The sequence below is a fragment of the Capricornis sumatraensis genome, chromosome 21, assembly GCF_032405125.1.
Source record: "Capricornis sumatraensis isolate serow.1 chromosome 21, serow.2, whole genome shotgun sequence".
Lineage (NCBI taxonomy): Eukaryota > Metazoa > Chordata > Mammalia > Artiodactyla > Bovidae > Capricornis > Capricornis sumatraensis.
Window position 1 is genome coordinate 37390873 of NC_091089.1, and position 20185 is coordinate 37411057.

The 20185-nt window shown below is 39.5% G+C and overlaps 1 protein-coding gene across 3 annotated transcripts; it reads right to left on the minus strand.

Annotated features, from left to right (window-relative positions):
- Positions 1-161: 161 nt before the first annotated feature.
- On the minus strand, positions 162-19967 carry SNRPD1 (small nuclear ribonucleoprotein D1 polypeptide). 3 transcript variants are annotated; one of them, XM_068993886.1, is made up of 5 exons: positions 19837-19967; positions 16669-16745; positions 15108-15299; positions 12926-13019; positions 162-277 (listed from the first exon to the last, which is right to left on the minus strand). In XM_068993886.1, exons 1-4 carry the CDS (start codon positions 19848-19850, stop codon positions 12943-12945), a joined length of 360 nt encoding a protein of 119 aa, XP_068849987.1. In that variant the 5' UTR covers positions 19851-19967; the 3' UTR covers positions 162-277; positions 12926-12942. The 3 variants fall into 3 exon arrangements, with proteins under 3 accessions (XP_068849987.1, XP_068849986.1, XP_068849988.1); XM_068993885.1 differs by lacking the exon at positions 162-277 and adding an exon at positions 12596-12753; XM_068993887.1 differs by lacking the exon at positions 162-277 and adding an exon at positions 12596-12753 and having other exon boundaries at positions 19829-19870.
- Positions 19968-20185: the final 218 nt, after the last annotated feature.

Below are 20185 nucleotides of genomic sequence, written 5' to 3' on the forward strand. Positions count from 1 at the left end.
TCCACCAAAAAGTAATCCCGAGAATGTAATTTATGATCATTTCATAAGTGTGCTAGTAACAAATATTAAAACTGTTTTGTTTCACTGATTCCAGAATATTGAGCTCTCACCATTTCCATCTGACACTGATTTGGGAATAATGATATTTAATTATCTTCCATCACAAGAAGTCTCCAGGTAAGCAGGGCAGGGCTGATACAGATGTTCATCAGTGTCATCAAAAAAACAGGCTCTTTCTGATGCCATATCCCTGGCAGTCAGGATAGCTAGTTATCTCCTAGAAACAAGATACAAAATGAACTCTAAAATTCATATGTAGGCAAATGACTGTGATACTCAAGCTACCAGACCTTAATGTTGGGCTTCCCAGGTGGCACTAGTGGTAAAGAACCTGTCTGCCAATGCAGGAGACGTAAGAGACACGGGTTTAATCCCTGGGTCAGGAAGTTCTTCTCCTGGAAGAGGGCATGGCAACCCACTCCACTATTCTTGCCTGGAGAATCCTATGGACAGAGGAGCCTGGTAGGCTTTAGTCCATAGGGTCGCAAAGAGTTGGACACGACTAAAGCGACTTAGCACGCAGACACAGGATGGCAGCTCACACATTACGTGTGTATTCTGAGAAGAAAAAGGCAGAAGGAGTGGGGCCAGACACATTAAAATACAAGAGAGACCATGTTGAGGAATCTATCCTATAGAAAAATCAGCACAGGTATGTAAAGACTGGCTGCAGCTTTGGACATTCAGGATAACCTATTTCATAAGGGAATGGGCAAATTATGACACATCCACATGGTAGAGCCATCAAAAATAATGAGGTGGCCCTATATGTAATAATTTATAAAGATATTTCTGATAGGTTATTTAATCTAAAACAATTTGATTCATATATATAGGGTCACATTATGAAAAAATGCAAACAAACTTTGTGGCCAGTCCAATATAAACAAAAATAAAATATAGCTCTACATGCATGCGATAGTGTGTATGTTTTTGTGTGTTAATCATAATGAAATGAGCATTTTTAAGTGCTGATGTGGAGGGTCACATTCTCCCCAGTATCTCCACACACTAATATGCTCTGAGAAAGAAAGGCTGTAGTTTATTTCTACATCCCAAGCACTTACCATATTGCCTGGAACAGAGCAGGTCAACAATAGCTGAATAACAGAGGTCTGTATAAGAATGAAAATACTACCGTGTAAGCTAGATCTCTGATTTGAAGAGTTAATGTGAAGTATACTCTGAAATTCTTTCTAGCCATCTCCTCAGTTTCTGCTGGTTATTATCATCATTAAACATTTATTCAAAGCCTCACAGAGCATTGTTTTAGAAATAGGGATACGGAGGATACACTGGCTTTCTTTTTCTTTCATTTTTGACACTGTCCTACACTACACATTTTGTTACATCTTGAACCCAGTACTAACACATATATTTTGTTACAGATCCTCCCCAGCTGGTCCCCAAAAAGGCACCTTCTGCCTGGTATCTTTTGAGCCAGTAGATCAAGACCAAGCATGGTTCAGTTTGCTTCCAAAGAAAAGTTTTAGTCTTTGATCAGAGAGCCAAGAGATGCAGGTTCTGCTCTGATGGAAGGGTACATCTTACATACAGAACAGGAGCTGGGGAGAGAAGAGGTTTTTGCAACCTCATTCCAAATCAGAACATCTATTAAAGCAGTGTCTGTTTCCCCTGCAGACTTCAGTGCCAAAATGGCAATAAAAAATCTCACTGTTGCTCTGAACCTAAGAAAGTGCTGGTCATGAGGTAAGCACCTGGCTTCTTGGAACTTAATTTGGAGTCCAAATTAAGTTCAATTAAGTCCAAATTTGAGGCCAAACTGCAAGGTCAGGTGATAAAGAATACTTAGGAAATATGCTATTTTAACTACAGTTCTCACTTAAAAGAGTCTTTCAGTCCTAACCTTTTCTACAAACAGGCCAACGTATACAATAGAAGCTGGTGTTTCTTGTCCTAAAATATGTTATATAATCTTGTCCTAATGATATATTGTTGATATCAATATTGATACCTAAAGAGGTAAAAATTGTTGTATATTTGATTTTATTCTTTAAAATTTTATTTCTAAATATTTATATATTTAGAATATACAATATTTATATATTTTATTTCTTGAATATTTATATATTCAAGGCCTTGTGATAAAAAAGTTTTCACTTTGTCACATGCATTATCAAGCTGTGAATCATTCAACCGTGCTGTTTATCTCTATCCTAAAATTAAGAGAAGCTTCTTCCAGTTCTATCCTTCATCCACTTAAATTTGGGAATTACTTTGAAAAATGTAAATGGTGAGAATTTGACAAGACTAATTTACCTCACTGAGTATCTCTTTTAAATAAAGACAGTAATTTGGACCAAGTAAGAAAGACTTCACTGTCAGTTAATACCATGACTCAGTATTAACTTATTACAGGACAACTGTTTATTTGTGCCCTCTATAGAGGGTTGTCTTCCCCCAGAGTTAGATTCTGGAACCCAAATTTTGCAAGCAGTACAATGATCATATCTACACCATCTGTACTTTCAGTTTATTGTGAATTATATTGTCAAGCATTCAGTACCAGCTGCATATGAATAGACAGGCTGTCAGAATATTAACAGAGCAGAGTGATCACAAAAGAGCATTACTCTTTTAAACTGTCAACTTACTAATTGGTTTCTGCAAATTTTAAACATCTTATCTCCTTTACTCTACCTATGGGCAGATAGCTTCAGATTTTTTCCCCTGTCTTTCCAGCCTCAAAATGGAACATGCATAGTGCTTAATTCCTGGACTCTGATGGTGGTTTTTTTTCCTTTTAATGCCATATAGAAGTGATCCAGTATGGCCTTTGAAACCTCTAGGTTTTCTTACTAGAATTAAAGGGACTCTGAAAAATATGACAAACAATAAACTATCATATATGTTTTCATGATATGTATTCTAGAATATATGAATAGATATTATAGATATATAAATATCAACATACAAAGTAAAAATGCCAAATATTTTCTATATTTACCTAGAGCTCTTTATAATCATTAACCATAGTTCCTACTATTTTGTGTGTGTGTGTGTGTAATAAAGTTTTATTAAAGTATAAAGGAGATAGAGAAAGCTTCTGACATAGGCATCAGAAGGGGGCAGAAAGAGTGCCCCCCTGCTAGTCTTCAGCTTGATGTTATATAGTCACTAGCAGTCTGTTAATGAAAGAAAGGAATGTCTTAAAACTCAGAATGGCACCAGGCCCCTCACCCATAAGATGCATTTGGGGATAATCTTGGCACCAAATGGTTCATCTTGGGCCATAAAATGATTAACTTGAATCTTGAAGAAGGGCAGATCACCATACAAATAGTTTCATTTCGTGTCCAACTCTTTGCGACCCCATGGACTATAGCCTGTCAGGCTCCTCAGTCCATGGGATTTTCCAGGCAAGAGTATTGGAGTGGGTTGCCATTTCCTTCTCCACCTACTATTTTTAAGATCATTTCTTGGGAAAGAAGTTTGGGCTTGAATTCAGAGCACATGAGGTTGATTCTTGGCTCTGCTATTAATTCACCATTTGACCTGAAGGAAATCATTTGTCCTGTCCAGACTTTGATTTCATCTAGAAAATGCAGATGGTTAAATATATATATATAGATGGAAATATCAATGTTACAGAGTTATTATGAGGATTAAAGAAATATTAATAACATGTGACAATACCTTATGAACTGTGACAGTGCTAGTACTCTGTTGCTTTGAAAAGGTGTTTACTATTAGAAACCAAAACCAAATAACATTTTATTACTAATACAGCTTTCTCTATCTAAAACGCATTGGGTTTAGGTAGGGGAAAAAGTACATGTTGATCTCTGTGGTGATATTAACCTTGATCCCTTGGCTGAGGTGGTGTCAGTCAGGATTCACCACAGAGAAGTTACTAATTTTTCCTTTGTAATTGATTCAGGAGTGGGGTGGGGAAGGGAGGAGGGCCTATTTTGAGACTATGCAAATATCCTATTTGTTTAAATTTCTTTCTACTCATTGGTGGATCTTATCTCGCCTGTAGCAAGGTACTGTTGTGTTCTGATGGTCTTTTTCTATTTCTCACATTCCTTCTGTGTTTGTAACTGAAATCCTTATGAAAGAAAATGCTGTCACTTTTCTCCCCCACTGGCCCAATTTCTTTGTTTAGGTGTTGACATCAGTATAGATTCATGAGTATTGTTCTTTGGCTTGTAATTAAATATCCATACTATCATTATTTTATTGTTCAATTTGTTTCAGTTTGGGCATTCTGGATGGCTTCTGTGTCCCTTTGATATGCCCTTTTTTTTTTAAGTGGGTTGGCACCACCCGATGCTCTAGTCTCATCTTTTATTTTCTCTACTCCAGTCCTGGAATCAGTACAGTTCTTCAAGGAGTCCTGATTTCTCTTATTAAAGAATGATATTTAAAAACCAAGATACTGGGACTTCCCTGGCAGTCCAGTGGTTAAGACTTTGCCTTCCAGTGCAGGGGTTGTGGGTTCTATCCCCAGTCAGCAAGCTAAGACCCCACATGCCTCAAACTGCCCCACTGCCAAAAAAAAAAAAAACCCAAAACATAAAACAGAAACAATATTGTAACAGATTCAATAAAGACTTTAAAAATGGTCCATACCAAAAAAAAAAATCTTAAATAAAAAGTAAAAATCAAGATCTGGATGTAGATATGCTCATTGCTACAGGGATCCCAGTGCTTACAGCCCTTTTCAATGGAGGTAGGAAAAAATTATATGCAAATATAATGCATGCACATGTCTATATTTATCTATCATCTATAAGTAAAGGAGTCCATCCATACTGACACCTCTGACTCCAATTCAGCAACAGAATGAATTCCCATTCCTCATTTGTAATTTCTTTCTCTAAGTTAGAAACCTGGCTCTGATGGTCTATAATATATTTACTTATTTACTGAACAGTACAAATAAAAATAGACAAAGTCGTTTCAGAATTTCTAACCTACACTCCGGTGAAAAATTTACTTAACTTCACTCAGTGTGGCTATGTGACTCACTTGTAATACACTCAGATTCATTTGTCATGATTTGTATTCTATCTTTCTTACCACATCCTGATGGATTTTTTAAAATATATGTAAAGTTTACTCTGTGATGAACAAGTCCATGAGCTTTAACAAATGCACAGAATTGTATGTCCACTACCACAGTTCCCTATTCAAACTTACTATCACCTGCCTAATTCCCCCATGACACATATTAATAGAAACCTATTCTCTTCATCCCCACAGACTCTGGCAACCACCAACCAGCTAATATTGATTAGCTGTGCTTTCTGAAGGCCAAAGAAAGGAATTAATTTATAGTGACTTTTCTTTTTTTTTGCCACGACACATGGCTTATGGGATCTTAGTTTCTTGACCAGGGTCAAGGCAGTGAAATGCCAAGTCCTAATCATCGGGCCACCTGGGAATTCCCTGACTTCGCCTTTCAATCACTGAGTCATACTGTTTAAGAAGCTGTGAAAAACATAGCAATGGAAAAGAATAGCATCCATGAAAAATTACTGAGAAAAAATTAAACGAAGTAGGTGAACTTCAAACTTCTAGTTTATAGGAAGTTCGGGGTCAAAGGAACATGTTAAGAGACCAAATGGGGGTGCAATCAGTAAAATGAAGAAGTCAGGAAACTTTACAAGTTGCACGGAAAAAAAAACAAAATAGGGTAAGAAAACAAATCAACTGCAAAAATGTCATCTATAAAACTTTTTTTTTTTTTGCCACACCATGTAGCTTGTGGGACCTTAGAAACCTGACTGGAGATTGAACCTGTGTCCTTGGCAGTCAAAGTGTGGAGTCCAACCCTATCAGTGATCCTGTGGTTATATTTTTTAAAACTGCCCTTATGTTTCAGGAATATACACTGAAACATTTGTAGATGAAATATCTCACATCTGCTTCAAAATAATCCAGTGGGTCATGGCAGGGGGCAAGGGTGGGGAGATGGGTGGCAGTACAGATGAAACAAGTTTGACCAGAGCTGACAGTTGTTGAAGGTGGGTAGTGACTATAAGGGAGCTGAGTGTACCAGTCTATTCTGCGTACGTTTCAAAGGTCAAACAGAATCAAAGTGGAATACAATTCCACTAGGAAATACTTACTCTAAGATGAATATAATCAATTACTATCTACCAAACCACTTCAAAATCCTGCTGAGAGTAGTCAGTACAGCAATACATTGCAAACTGTTAATCAAGTAGAACATTCCTGGTTTTTACAGGTGACTCATTCCTTAAAGCAATGGAGGATACACTTTGACAACCAACTTGCCCAGCTATAAATTCATAGGCTCTTTGTCACAAATATAGACTGGCCAAATTCCATTTTAAACCTCTAATAATGTGTAGAATTGTTACCTTTACAATTCATCCTATCCTTACTAAGTCAACTGAACAAAGCAGGAATAATACTGTAGCACAGGGGCTAAGCGGTCTCTTTCATTAGAAACTGTATCCCACAGGAATGGCATTTGGCAACAGATAATACAAGAAGCAATATACTATAGTTTGTTCTAAAGTAGTATTTTTTTCTTGCAGAACAGTAAGTTCAGGGGAAGACAGTTGCTGGCACTGGTTAAACATCTTAAGAATGTGAAGGTCTAGGTCTTTAATTCTCTTGGACTTTTCCTCATTGTAAAAAATAGCTGCCTTAGCTCCAGTTATCCCATCTGTGTTCCAGGGAAGAAAGTGGAAGGGATATAGAGTAAAATACCCAAGACAGATGATTCTGTTTTTTATCTGAAAAGAATAGCGTTTCCAGAATCCCTGTAAGAGATTTCTATTTACATGTCATTAATCAGAACCAGGCCAAATGGATCCTGATAAGCCCAAATTGAGTGGGGAAAAAAAAGCTTTTAGAGCTCGACATATTTCTATTCCCCTGAAAACTGGGTTCTTGTAAGAGTAGAGCATGAATATTGAGTTGGTGACTAACCATGTATGCTACCAAACCCATTTAACCCAAGGTCTTCAAAATTTCAGATTTTTAAAATTTCAAAGATGACCATACCTCATCTCTGGGTTTTGAATAAAACTGAGAAGACACTGTAGGTTCAGATTACCTACTTTATTAGTGGTTAAGACAGATTAAAGAACATAACTTGGGTTAGAAGATAAAAATTAATGCTTTTCTTCCCCCGAAGCACACTTAGAACAAGCTTATGGGAATAAAGAGCACTCTTACTCAGTCCATGGATCACAAATAGAAGAGGAAGTCATAGGGTGGAGGACCTCTTAGAAGATGCCTCTAAGGAATGTCAACAGAACAGTCTTCCTTGGGGAGATAAAACGGCCAGGCCTCTTCTACCCTCAATATCTGATGAAAGTGTTTGTTGCTCAGTCCTGTCTAACATTTTATGATCCAGTGGACTGTAGCCCACCAGGCTCCTCTGTCTATGGGATCTCCCGGTCAAGAATACTGGAGTGGATTGCCATTTCCTTCTCCAGTGGATCTTTCCAACCCAGGGATCAAACTCCTGCAATCCAAGTGGATTCTTTACTATCTGAGCCACCAGGGAATCCCAATAGCTAATATTTTATGGACCCAAGCAGGAATATGGAGAGAGGAAGAGATACCCTACCCCTATATGAGAGAGAATATTTAGGTTTTCATTTTCAGGGATACTCCCTGAGAGTTATCATTTTATGAGAACACTGAGTAAAGGTTGGCAGCCTATTATAAAAATATGATTAGGAAATTTAAGCACATTATTTCTTACTGAAAGATAAATCTGAAGGAAATCACAGTGTAAGATCCTGGTTTAAATAAATCTGCTTCTCACTGAAGCACAGTATGTTCTAAGCAGAGTATTTGGTTTTTCTAAGTTGGGTGCCAGCAACAACCTCTACACATGGACTTTATCAATGTTACCCAAAAGAAGTATAAATAGACACAGAAGGTAACTCCTAAAGGGAAAACTACAGCTTAATGAATGGGAGAAACTGGATTAGAGGTGAGGCTGACTAGCAGTAAGGAGTAAATACAACAGTGAGAAGATGATTAAGACAGTTGTAAAGCCCTGTTCTCATGAGGTTGATTTTATGTGTCAAATTGACTGGGTTATACAGGTGTGGGTATTTGCCTTAACATTGCTCCTGGGTGTGTCTGTGAAGATGTTTCAAATGAGATTAACATTTGAGTTGGTGGACTGAGTAAGGCAGATTGCCCTGTCCAGTTTGGGTGGGCACCGTCCAACCTGTCGAGGGTCTGAACAGAAAAAAGTAGATAAAGACAAGAGTTTGCTCTGTGAACTGGACTGATTGATAAGCACTGATCTTCTGCCCTCAGACTGGAACTTCCAACCATCAGTTCCCTCAGTTCTCTGGACTTGGACTTCCACTGTTGATTCCTGGGCTTTGGGCTCAGTTGAGAACTTTCTTGGGTCTCTATCTTGCAGAAGGCTGATCATTTCTGGCTATCTGTCTTTATAATTGTGTGAGCCAATTCATTATAATACATCTCTTTGTATATGTAAATATCTTTTAGTGGTTCTGTTTCTTTAGGGAACACTAATACAGTTTCCCAAGAAAGATGAGTGGTTTTCTTTCACCTACAAATGCATTAAGATTCCTTTCAGCCAAATCCCTCAGGTGACATTTGCTATTTCCGGTTAGGAAAAACAAAAAGCAATTGTCATAAGCTTTATCTGTGTACAGTTAAGGGGAAAATACCCAATAAAAACAAATGTGAGACCCCGGCTCAAATCTGAAAACTGTAGAATGAAATACACATTCAGATTGTACAAGCTGTAGATCAGTCTGTGATGCAGAGGCTCATACTGGGCAAAAGCAGCAGCCGAGGGAACATTAACCGGCCCATGGGTCAAGACACAAAACTGAGGCCACTGTCTTGGAAGTTCTTGTCACTTGCCTTTGTATATTTTATTTTGGCTTCTTTGTTGTTTAGTCACCAAGTTGTGTCTGACTCTTTTGCGACCCCATGGATTCTAGGTAGCCTGTCAGGCTCCTCTGTCCATGGAATTTCCCAGTCAAGAATGCTGAAGTAGGTTGCTATTTCCTTCTCTAGGGATTGAACCTGGGTCTCCTGCACTGCAGACAGATTCTATACTGTCTGAGCCACCAGCAAAGCTCTTTGTAAACTAAATCTCATATTATATACTAACTTTACTCCAAATACAGGAAATACACAGAACTTTAAAACTTTTACTTAGGGGAAAGACTGATTCAGATAAATGGAACACTACCATGGTCCTGCACAGAAAATTTAAAAAAAAAAGCAAAATTTCTCTTCCTTCTCAAAAGTACACCTCTTATTTTATGAATCCACCATGAATTTTCACATTAAATAAAGACCAATATTAGACATATTCTTTTGTTGTTTTAATTGGCATGTCTCCAGAAATGTCTGTTGTTGAAGATAGAAAATTCTTCCTCAACATAATAAGCAAAGTCCATTTTAGGTTTTCAGGAATGACTATTGTGTTATTAAAGGTTATTCTGATACATTGGCCACCTGATGCAAAGAGCTGACTCACTGGAAAAGACCCTGATGCTGGGAAAGATTGAGGGCAGGAGAAGGGGATGGCAGAGGATGAGATGGTTGGATGACATCACTGACTCAATGGACATGGGTTTGGGTGGACTTCAGGAGTTGGTGATGGACAGGGAGGCCTGGAGTGCTGTGGTTCATGGGGTCGCAAAGAGTTGGACATGATTGAGCAACTGAACTGAACTGATTCTGATATTATGGAAGACCATGTGAATTTTGACTACTAAACACATTATTACATTTCACAATACTAAACCATCCTTGCTTGACCAATCTAGTTGTAGTAAAACAAAACACGCTGTAAAATATAATTTCTCTATTAGCTCACTTACAGTTCCCTATATAAACTCATTAATTTCTTTAAACAAACCCCCAAATTTCACAAAATCTTAAGCTTTAAAAGATATCAAATTGGGAAAAAAAAAAAAGATATCAAATTGGGAATTCCCCAGCAGTCCAGTGGTTAGCATTCTGTGCTTTCACTGTTGACGGCTTGGGTTTGATCCCTGGTTGGGGCATTAAGAACTCACAAACCAAGTAGTGTGGCCAAAAGGGAAAAAAACCCACCCCAAAACGTAAAAACAGAAGGCAATCCTTTTTGTAATACCACATGCCTAGTAAAGCCTGCCCTTGAAAACCAAAGGGGACAGGACAAGGAGGAAAGTTCTACAGTCCAACTGGCCAGCTTCACTTCGAACCCAGTTACTTCTAACATCTGGAGATGAGGGTGATGCCTATTGGCTATCCAATAGGAAGAAAACCATCTGTTGTCCCCTGGGTAGCCCAGCCAATCAGAAACTGTAGTTACCCAACCAATGAGAGGCCTCTTCCTGCAAAAGACTCTGCTTATTACTGCCCCTCCCCAGGCCTCCCTGCCTCCCTCCCCCACGGCCTATCAAAAAAGGCCTGCTTCCTGGTTCTCTGGAGTTGCCTGTGCTCGGCCAGTTTGCTGCCAAATTGCAATTCTGGGTATTCTCAAAGTCACTGTGCTGATACAATAACTGGCTATTATTAAAGTTGACAAATTCAATCCAGTACCCACTAGGTTTAGCCTTAAACTGTGTCCCCAGACTGGTTTCACACTACAAATCTTGAAACACTAAAATTCACAAAATAAGACACAGTTAAGGGACTTCTGAAACTCCAATACTTTGGCCACCTCATGCGAAGAGTTGACTCACTGGAAAAGACTCTGATGCTGGGAGAGATTGGGGGCAGGAGAAGGGGACAACAGAGGATGAGATGGCTGGATGGCATCACCAACTCGATGGACGTGAATCTGAGTGAACTCCAGGAGTTGGTGATGGACAGGGAGGCCTGGCGTGCTGCGATTCATGGGGTCGCAAAGAGTTGGACACGACTGAGCGACTGAACTGAACTGAAGGGACTTCTCAGGTGGTCCAGTGGTTAGGACTCCACGCTTCCACTGCAGAGGGCAGTTTTGACTCCCTGGTCGGGAAAGTAAGACCCTGCATGTCATGTGGCTCAGCCAAAAAAATTAAAAAATAAAATGGCACAGTTAAAACATTTTTTTTGTTATTGGCATTTGACTTAAAATGAGCTTCCAGTTTTCAAAACAGACAAGATAATACAAAGTATTATCAGAGTGTTCACAGTTTGCAATTGTGTGTGTTTCCCTTTCAGCCTGTTAGTGCAGTGAGGTCAGGAGGCGCATGTTTATTCACAACTTGAGCTTTACTGTTCGTCCCCTCCTTGATGAACACTGGGTCCCTTTGCCTTCTGCTTGCATTCAACTAATAGGCTCAAAAACAGAGGATGGAAAAGCATGAGATGCACACACACACACACACCACCCACAAATGCTGTTGCTCTCTCAATTTACCTAACTTCTCACACACACACACACACACCACCCACAAATGCAGTTGCTCTCTCAATTTACCTAACTTCTCACTCACACACACACACACACACACACACCACCCACAAATGCTGTTGCTCTCTCAATTTACCTAACTTCCCAGAAGCAGTAAACTATCTTTATAAGAAACTATGTACTGAGACGTTGTTCTTTAGGGTTTCCCTGATGGCTCAGTGGTAAAGAACCTGCCTGCCAATGCAGAAGACATGGGTTTGATCCCTGTGTCAGAAAGATTCCCTAGAGAAGGAAATGGCAACCCAGTCCAGTATTCTTGCGGGGAGATCCCACGGACAGAGAAGCCTGGTGGGCTACAGTCCATGGGGCTGGCACAGGAGGCATATACAACTTGGGGACTAAAACATTTTTCTCTAAATCTAATCTATTAAAACAATTCAATAAATCCTTATTAATGATCAGAAAGAATCCAGTTTTGCTGGCAAATAAGTCAGTTGCCTTTTTTTCATTCTTAAAGAACTACTTGTAAAAGTATTTGGTACAGGAGCCAATGATAGGTATATTACACATTTACAAGTCTCAACACTGCTTATAACAGATAATCTAATGAACACTGTTTACAGTTTCAACGCAGAGAATGTACAACAGAGACTTCCCTGGTGGTCCAGTGGTTAAGACTCTGTGCTTCAAATGCAATGGACATGGGTTTGATCCCTAGTCGGGGAACTAGGATCCCACAAATTGTCTGGAAACCCCCCCAAAAAAAACCCCATTAACAATGATGACAAAATCAACTCCTGAATTAGAAGATGAGCATCACCTTTTACTAAGAAACATCTCCATGGACCAAAACTCAGGAAAAGGAGAATCAATTTTAGACCTCATTCCACAGGACCTCAGTTTCTGAAGTATCAAAAAGGACTTATTTTACGTGTAGGAAGATTCCACGGAAAGGAATCAAGGTAAAACAAAACACGCCAGTGCATGTGAAATAAAAAGGTATATATTCTGCATACATTCATAAAAGAAATATTTTAGTTCAAAAAATTAAAAGCCTGATCTAAGATTGGAATTCCTGTAGGACGACCTAGTAGTAATGCTTAGCTCTTACTGTGTTGAAATCAAGTATATACACATGAACTTTAAAAACTTAATATGATATAATCAACAGACAAATGTGTTACATTTATGTTTATTAAAAACTGCTACAAACAAACAAAGCCTGTACAAAAAACTTGCAACATCCTCCCCTGTGGAACTTGTAAGCTCCAGCAACATTATCGCTTAGGACTTCACATTCCCCTGCCTTGGCCTCAGTCTTCCTCTGTCACGTATCCATCTTCCTGCCCCACCTGCCATAAACAAAACCAGGACAAAAAACATCCCATAATTCTTATCACTCTGAAACAATAATCGCAAAAGGCATTATCACTCAGGGACTCCCTCTTTCTCTGCCTTGGCCACGCCCTCTTCCTTGGTTGCCATAAATGAAACTTGTACGAAAAAACATACCGTAATACTTACTACTTTCTTGGGAGACATTATCGCCTAGGACCCCCTCTTCCTCTGCCCCTGCCTCGGCCTCGTCCTCTTCCTCGGCCTCGGCCTCTTCCTGCAACTGAGGGAAGAGAAAAACAAAGTAAGGTAAATTCTCTTCTGTGTTGATGTGACCTGGCCACCGCCAACAGCACCTACAGTAAAGAAAACTTTAACTCAGCTTCTCTCAAATGTAACCTCAGAGTCACCTCTTCCTATACTTTATCATACAGAACCAAGAACTGCTGGCCTAATACCTTAATATTTGTTTCATTTGACTTTATTTATTGAGAAATTCATCAAGGTTTAAAATATTTTTTCTTTGTATCATGCCTCAAATTCACCACAAAATGAAACACAAATGATCTGAACTTCACATAAGATGAAAGAGATTTCATACTAATGGAACAGAAACACTATGTGCCAGTTTTGCTACTGAAGAGAATCCAAGTAAGTTAATTCACGTTAAGAAAGTTTAAGATACATTACATCAAATAACAACCTCGTGATTTTTCTGAATCTTAAGTCGTCTGACCCAATCATAATTTAGTACTTTAATACAGTAACAATATCCCTGTTAACTGGTCATCCTAGCTCTGAGCTTCCTATTTTCAGGTATCTATGAATGTTCTTAAAACCCTGACATTTCTACTCATCATTCGGAGTCTTATCATTCAAAGCAATAGAGTAAATCTAGCACTTCTCTTGAAACAAGGCAGATTAACCACACTTATCTCCAATTCGCTCTGAGGTTCTATTCACGATAGAAAAGAAAAGAAAAATGGCAAATATCCATGGAGCGAGGGCACAGAAAAAATGCAGCAGTTTAAACATTTCAACAAATTTCTAAGTCAGAAAACAGAGTGAGAACAACAAATTTTTAGTAAAGGAAGAATAGCCTCAAAAAGACCTAGGACCTTAGAAGCCAAGGGTAAGGTGAGGCAGGAGGCTGAAGACATGGGGGAGAGGCTGACAACCCTTGTGTGGGGCAGCTGACTGGCTAGCCGTCTTCCTATCCTGCAATGCTGATGCCTATTTCCCTGACAGGTAGGCAGGAAAGGAAAGAGAAAATTAACCTAAAGACTTTGAAGCAGAAAGGGTTTGGATTTGAAAACAGTTGCAAAGTGGATGGCAGCAAAAGTCACAGAGCCAGAGGGACGAAGAGAGGGATCAAGTCAGTGTTTTTCTTTCGAGCTATGTGGTACAGCCTGAATGTTTTTTTTTTTTTTAACTGAAAGAATAGGACAGGAAACTTAAGGGCATCTGCATGTATAAAGACTAAACAGTTCTTTGTGAAACTTTGAATGAATAGGTCATGATGCAAAAAGTGTATTTCTTAGTGTGGGTGGGAGGAAAAGTCTCAAAATCATTTTGCTAAGTTCAGTATTAGCCCCTTTCTCCTGTCCTGCTCCTGCGATGCTGGTTGCCAGACACGTCTCCCATGTGACTACAATCTTTTTCTAAGAAAACCAGTTCCAGAAAAGATTTCCACATCCTAAAATTTGGGGTTGCCTCGGTGGAGAAGCAAATTTACTTTGAATCCACCAGCGAAGGAGTCCAGCCTCCCTTCCCAGAAGTTCTCCTTCTTAAACCATGGATGGCCAAAGTGCAAGATACTATAGTAACGCCTTCAACATAAAGAGCATATACACCAAGTTTAGAATAAAAGACAGAGAGAAAAGTAAGAGAAAAGACTCAGAGTCAGTCAGAAAACTCAATTATTAAGAATTCCAGGAAGAAAGAACAGAATAAGCAAAACAGAAGAAATTTATCAAAGGTACACAAGTAAATTTCTTAGCTCTAAAATACAAGAATATCCATACTGAAAGGGCCCACCAAGTACCCAGAACAATGAAATGGACAAAAAGCTAAGTCATTAAGGAATTTCAGAATAGCAGGAATAAAGGGTTCATCCCCAAATGTTCCCAAGTGTGCAGGGAATGGGGAACCAGGCCATGCACAAAGGACCAGCAGGTAAGAACAAACAACACTGGTCTTTTGAATAGCAATACCAGGAACCATAAGAAACAGCAGGTGTACTCATGACAAGTATAGGCAATTAAAAGCAACCAACCAACCTGTGTTGTTGGCAGATATAAACATATTTTGAATAGTGCATTAGGTTATAAATATACCATACACAAAAATGTTTATAATCCTTCAAACTTACCAGCTTCCCTTTTCTTAGACTTCACCTTTGGTTCCACATCCACGAGCAGTGTATCCAGAGGTAAGCTGTCTGGCAGAATAAAATACCGAATGTTATTTCCTCGAATACTCAGTGTTTCCAGCTGTACAGGTTCTCTGTTCTTCAGGGTCATTTTCACTGCTTTAAGATGTGTATTCATACTGACATCTACACCTGGAGGGAAAAAAGAGGGCAATTATTAGCATAAAAAGGAAGGCAACCGATTTATCTATCAGGCCACAGTTGGTACTATATTAGATTTATGAGCTCTATGTTCCAGGAATGGTTCACTAAGGCATTCTAGTTTAATCCTCAATGTCCCTATGGCAGATGGTATGATTATCCCTATTGTGAACACTAAAATATATAGCCAGGATAGAAGAAACGTAACAGTGGTTGTCAGTGAGGGGAGAGAACTGGATTTTTACTAGATTTTGCTCCCCCAATTTACTAAACTTTTATTAAGTGCCTACTGTCTGTGAGGCAGACCTTGCACTGTACTACTTCTGTCTTCTTCCACCACTGTATTTTGAATTCGTAAAAAGCAGGAAGAACACTCAGCCTCCTCCACAACATGTAACACAAAGCTCAGAAGTGAAAGTGAAAGTCGCTCAGTCCTGTCTGACTCCGAAACCCCAGGGACTATCCAGTTCATGGAATTCTCCAGGCCAGAATACTGGACTAGGCAGCCTTTCCCTTCTCCAGCAGATCTTCCCAACCCAGGAATCGAACCAGGGTCTCCTGCATCGCAGGCGGATTATTTATTAACTGAGCTAGAGCAGACTAAATCATTGTTTAAAATCACAGAATTTTAACAGCAAAATTATACTTCCTTAGATACGATCAATATGTATCAAAACCTTATACTACATGGACTTCCTTTCACAGCAATTGGTGTTGCAAAGTTCTAGCAAACTCACAAAAATCACCAATTATGTAAATATTTCAGAGAGTAGAATGGGGCCATCTGCTAAGATAGCATTTTCTTTCATCAATTCTTTTAAAAAATCTGCCCTTTGGCGGGTGTGTGTGTCTGTGTGTGTAACATCTACTATCAGTAAAGAATCATAGTGGCTTTAAATATAAAACTACATATCAAACATCTAACATCACTAAAGCAGAGACATCTAAGAAAAAAAGACACCCCCTCCCCATTTCCTATGTATGTTTTACCCAAGATAATCAGATATGGAAACCCTATCCTCTATCTTCAAAGACTTTACCATTGAACAGGGGACACAAAATTCTAATAAAAGTAATATGTGTTTTGGAAGATGTAACACTCCAGGGGGCACATACAGGCAAAAGTGGAAAAGGCATAAATCAAGAAAACAGTGGTTACACATAGGATAACCTGAATCCAGTCTGGTGTTAGCACAAGAGCTTAAGGGGAGACACATGTAAGAAGGTGCATGTAATACTCCAGACAAAAGGAATGAGATTTGTACTAAATAAATGTTATTAACCAAACAAAGAATTCTGGCCTGCAGGTCAAAGAGACAGGGGGGAAAAAAGTGTTATAAACTCAGTCCAACCTCCATACCTGTGATTGTTCCATGGACCTGTGTTCCATTCTTTAATTCAATGGTTACAGTTTCGTGACTCAATTTCATCAAAAATCTATAAAGACATTAAGAATAAACAGCAAGTTTTTACTTTTACTACTCCAAAAACGCGTTTATGAAGTCAAAAGTGAAATTTCTAGATGTAGAAAACGTGCTCTGGATGCTGTCTGCACCCATTCCCGTTAACAGTGTGCATTATAATTCCCCTAGTTGTACAGAAAGGGGCCTCAATAACATTCACTGAACAGTCATCCATTCCTCACTTCACCTATTCTGCTCTCCAACTTATGAAACAATGCAGAGGAAATTGAAGAGTTCACAGAGTCACAACCACATCTAGGAAAGTGAACCATAATCCTACAGTATGATCTAATATGCAACTCATAGTCAAGATTTCTGGTCTATAGTATAGTATGTACTCTGTATACTCTACCACAGCATCCACCACAACTGGAGGATTCCCTATGTCCCCACAGAGAGAATCCACTTGAGGGGTGGGATTAGGAGCTTTGTATCTAATCCTGGACTGTAACAAGCACTAAGAGTTGGCAAAAATGTTTCCACGATTAAAGGGAAGTCAGCCTTAAAAATGTAACTTTTTAAGAGGTATAGATAGCCATCAAAAAAGGAGAAACTACTTGATCTTGTATAAAAGCAAGTCTCAAACCTGCTCTCATATAAAGAAAAACCCAAGTGTTAAATCCTTTCCCTTTCCATATTTGCTGTCAAGGAAAAAAGTCTCTCTTAATGAACTGAATCCAAATACATTTTATCCAGTCCAAGGATATTTCTTTGATAAATAATACATGCCATTCTATAGTACCTGGTACTCCCTGTGCTTGGTAATGAGTATTAAAAGTGAGCAAGACTAAGCCCCCAAGGAGTTCAAACTCCAGGAGAAGAAGAGACACATAAAATAATTTTTTAAGGTAACTACATAAATTTAAAGCACTATGGAGATATGCACAGGTTTTTTTTTTTTTTAAATCATGAATATAAAGTAGCATGAGTAGGAAGGAATCAGATCTTAGTGGACTTCTAACAAGAAGTCTGAAAGGTTGCTAATATATGCAGCAAGAGAGATAAAAGCAAAGACACAGTAAGAAATAGCACAATGTACACAGAAACTATATGTATTACTGCTGAAATATTAAGTCCAAGAAAATAAGTAGAGAAGAGTTGCCTTTCAGGGGATGCCCCAGCTCTGTTAAAGAGTTCTCCTACGAGAACAGAAGGGTTTTCATCAATGGAGTGAAGCATCACATTAGATGACAAAGTAGGTGTCTTCTGGGGTCGGACACGACTGAAGCGACTTAGCAGCAGCAGCAGCATACACTTTTCGAAATTGGGAAATGCATGCTAAATTTCACTGTATGAGACATTTACCTTTTAAGAAGTGAGATTTAAAAACCTGGGTGGGGAAAAAAGGAAGTCTGAACAGCTTAGTGGTGTCATGGGAGTGGCAGGGAGGGTTTATGGAGGGCAGGAGAAAGAAACACTACCATCCAAGCCAGGAACCAAACAAATTAAAATTATTTTCTGATAAAGCTTTCACTATCTGAATTCCCTTTGCTTACTGAAATTCAGATACTCAGATAATACTTAAATAGTCAGGTAAAATGGGATCCTTCAGTATACCACTGAAATGGCATCCAAAGCCACACTATTAAATTAAAAAATCAAAACAGAATAGTGAAAGATACTTATTAGGTACTTAAATCTGCCAAAACCTGGCAATTTATCAGATTATTAGGATCATCAAGAGGAATAAGTCATGGATGACTCCCAGGTTTTTGATCAGGGTGACAGTAAAATAATAATGATGTCACCAACTGAGATACTGAAAGAAGTCAACCAAATCTGCAAGCCACTTACACAAATAACCATTTTTTCTGTGCAAAATACATTCTTCAGGTATTAGAAATTTTGTTTCTATAGTCTAAGACATGGAATAGGATTCAGTACATTCATTAAAATTTATATGAATACTGTCACATGGACTGTCTTTAAATGAGACAAACTGATTTCAAAGAGTAATACATCAAACTTAACTATAGATTCAGGTTGGCAGGTACTGACTACACACCAGTTATATCTCAATAAAACTGGAAGGAAAACAATGTACAAAAAGTTGACCTTAAATGCACTCTCTAAAATGCCACCCTGAATATAACAATGAGCATTTTTATATGTTATTTCAAATGTACTAGAAACTATCTACTTGTCTGCCTTCACCACAAAACATAAAACTCCAGCAAGGCAGGGACCCTGCCTGGAAAAAAAAAAAACAACTGACAATCCTTGACTGAACAGACAGTAAACTAGCTAAGTTAGTTTATAACTGCCTGCTAAAATAGAAACTTAGTTATCAGAAACCTCTGCTTCTATGTTCCACCTCTCAGTCTCAAGCAAAACCACCAAACCCAATCTATTTGCAGGGAGTACAGAATGAATTACTTCAATCAATCAGCACGTCTTCAGTATGCAAAACTAACCGGCCAAATTTAAACACAGATACAAACCAGAAGAAATCTCGAGTATCTGTGTAATTAGTCAAAAAATACAGCAAACAGATTCTTCCTAAATCAAAAGCTTACTCTACAGGGAATTAATGCAGACTGTATAACTTAAAGTCTAGGGAGTAACAAGAGGGGAAAAACACTAAGAAAACAACTTACAAAATCAAAAAAGTCTGACTTTTTTGATTGAAACATTTGGGAATTGGGTTACATTATTTCTTAATAAACCTCTGCTGCATGCTGAGACGAAGCAGAAAAGTAACCCAGACTAGAGCACAAGTTCGACGCCAATTAAAGTCTACCGACTTTCACCCAGAGTTAAGGGCTTGGGAGCCTGGCGCTGCACCTCTAAGGCCTCTATGACTCTAGGTGGGAACACCGGGTCTGGCCTTTATTTCCACCTCTAGGAAGACAGGCAGGACCCCGGCACGAGCCAGTCTGAAGCCCAGGCCCGAGCGCCTGCGGGGGAGCGGGCCAGACCCGGCTGCAGTGGCGGGCGCCGGAGGCCGTTGGCAGGCCGCGCGCGCACGCGGCTTTCGCGCCTCCTGCGTCGGTAGCAGCCCGGCCTCCCGCTCCGGGCCCCGATCGGCCCTCCCGAGGCCCCACTCCGCTCAGTCACCTCCTCACCTCACGAGCTTCATCCTAAAGGCGCCGTCACCCTTTCGGCCCGATAGTACACGAAATCCGACCACCGAGAGCCGAGGTTGGGCGTATGAATGGCCGGAAACACTTACTCTCGGGGCTCCGACGTAGAGACCGCGCCGAGCGCAGGGACGCACGGCGGAAACGCTGCGGCCGTGCTTGGGCTTTTCCCTTCCGGCTGCGCGAAGCGCCACGGCGGCCCCTGGCGGCTGGAGGTGTGCCTCGCAACTGCTGAGGGTGTTTAGGGCAGGTTTAGGAGACTTTCAGTATGGAGATTTGAAGAGATTACATCCCCTTAACGGGCAGGGCAGGGCTCCGTGTATTATGCAGCACC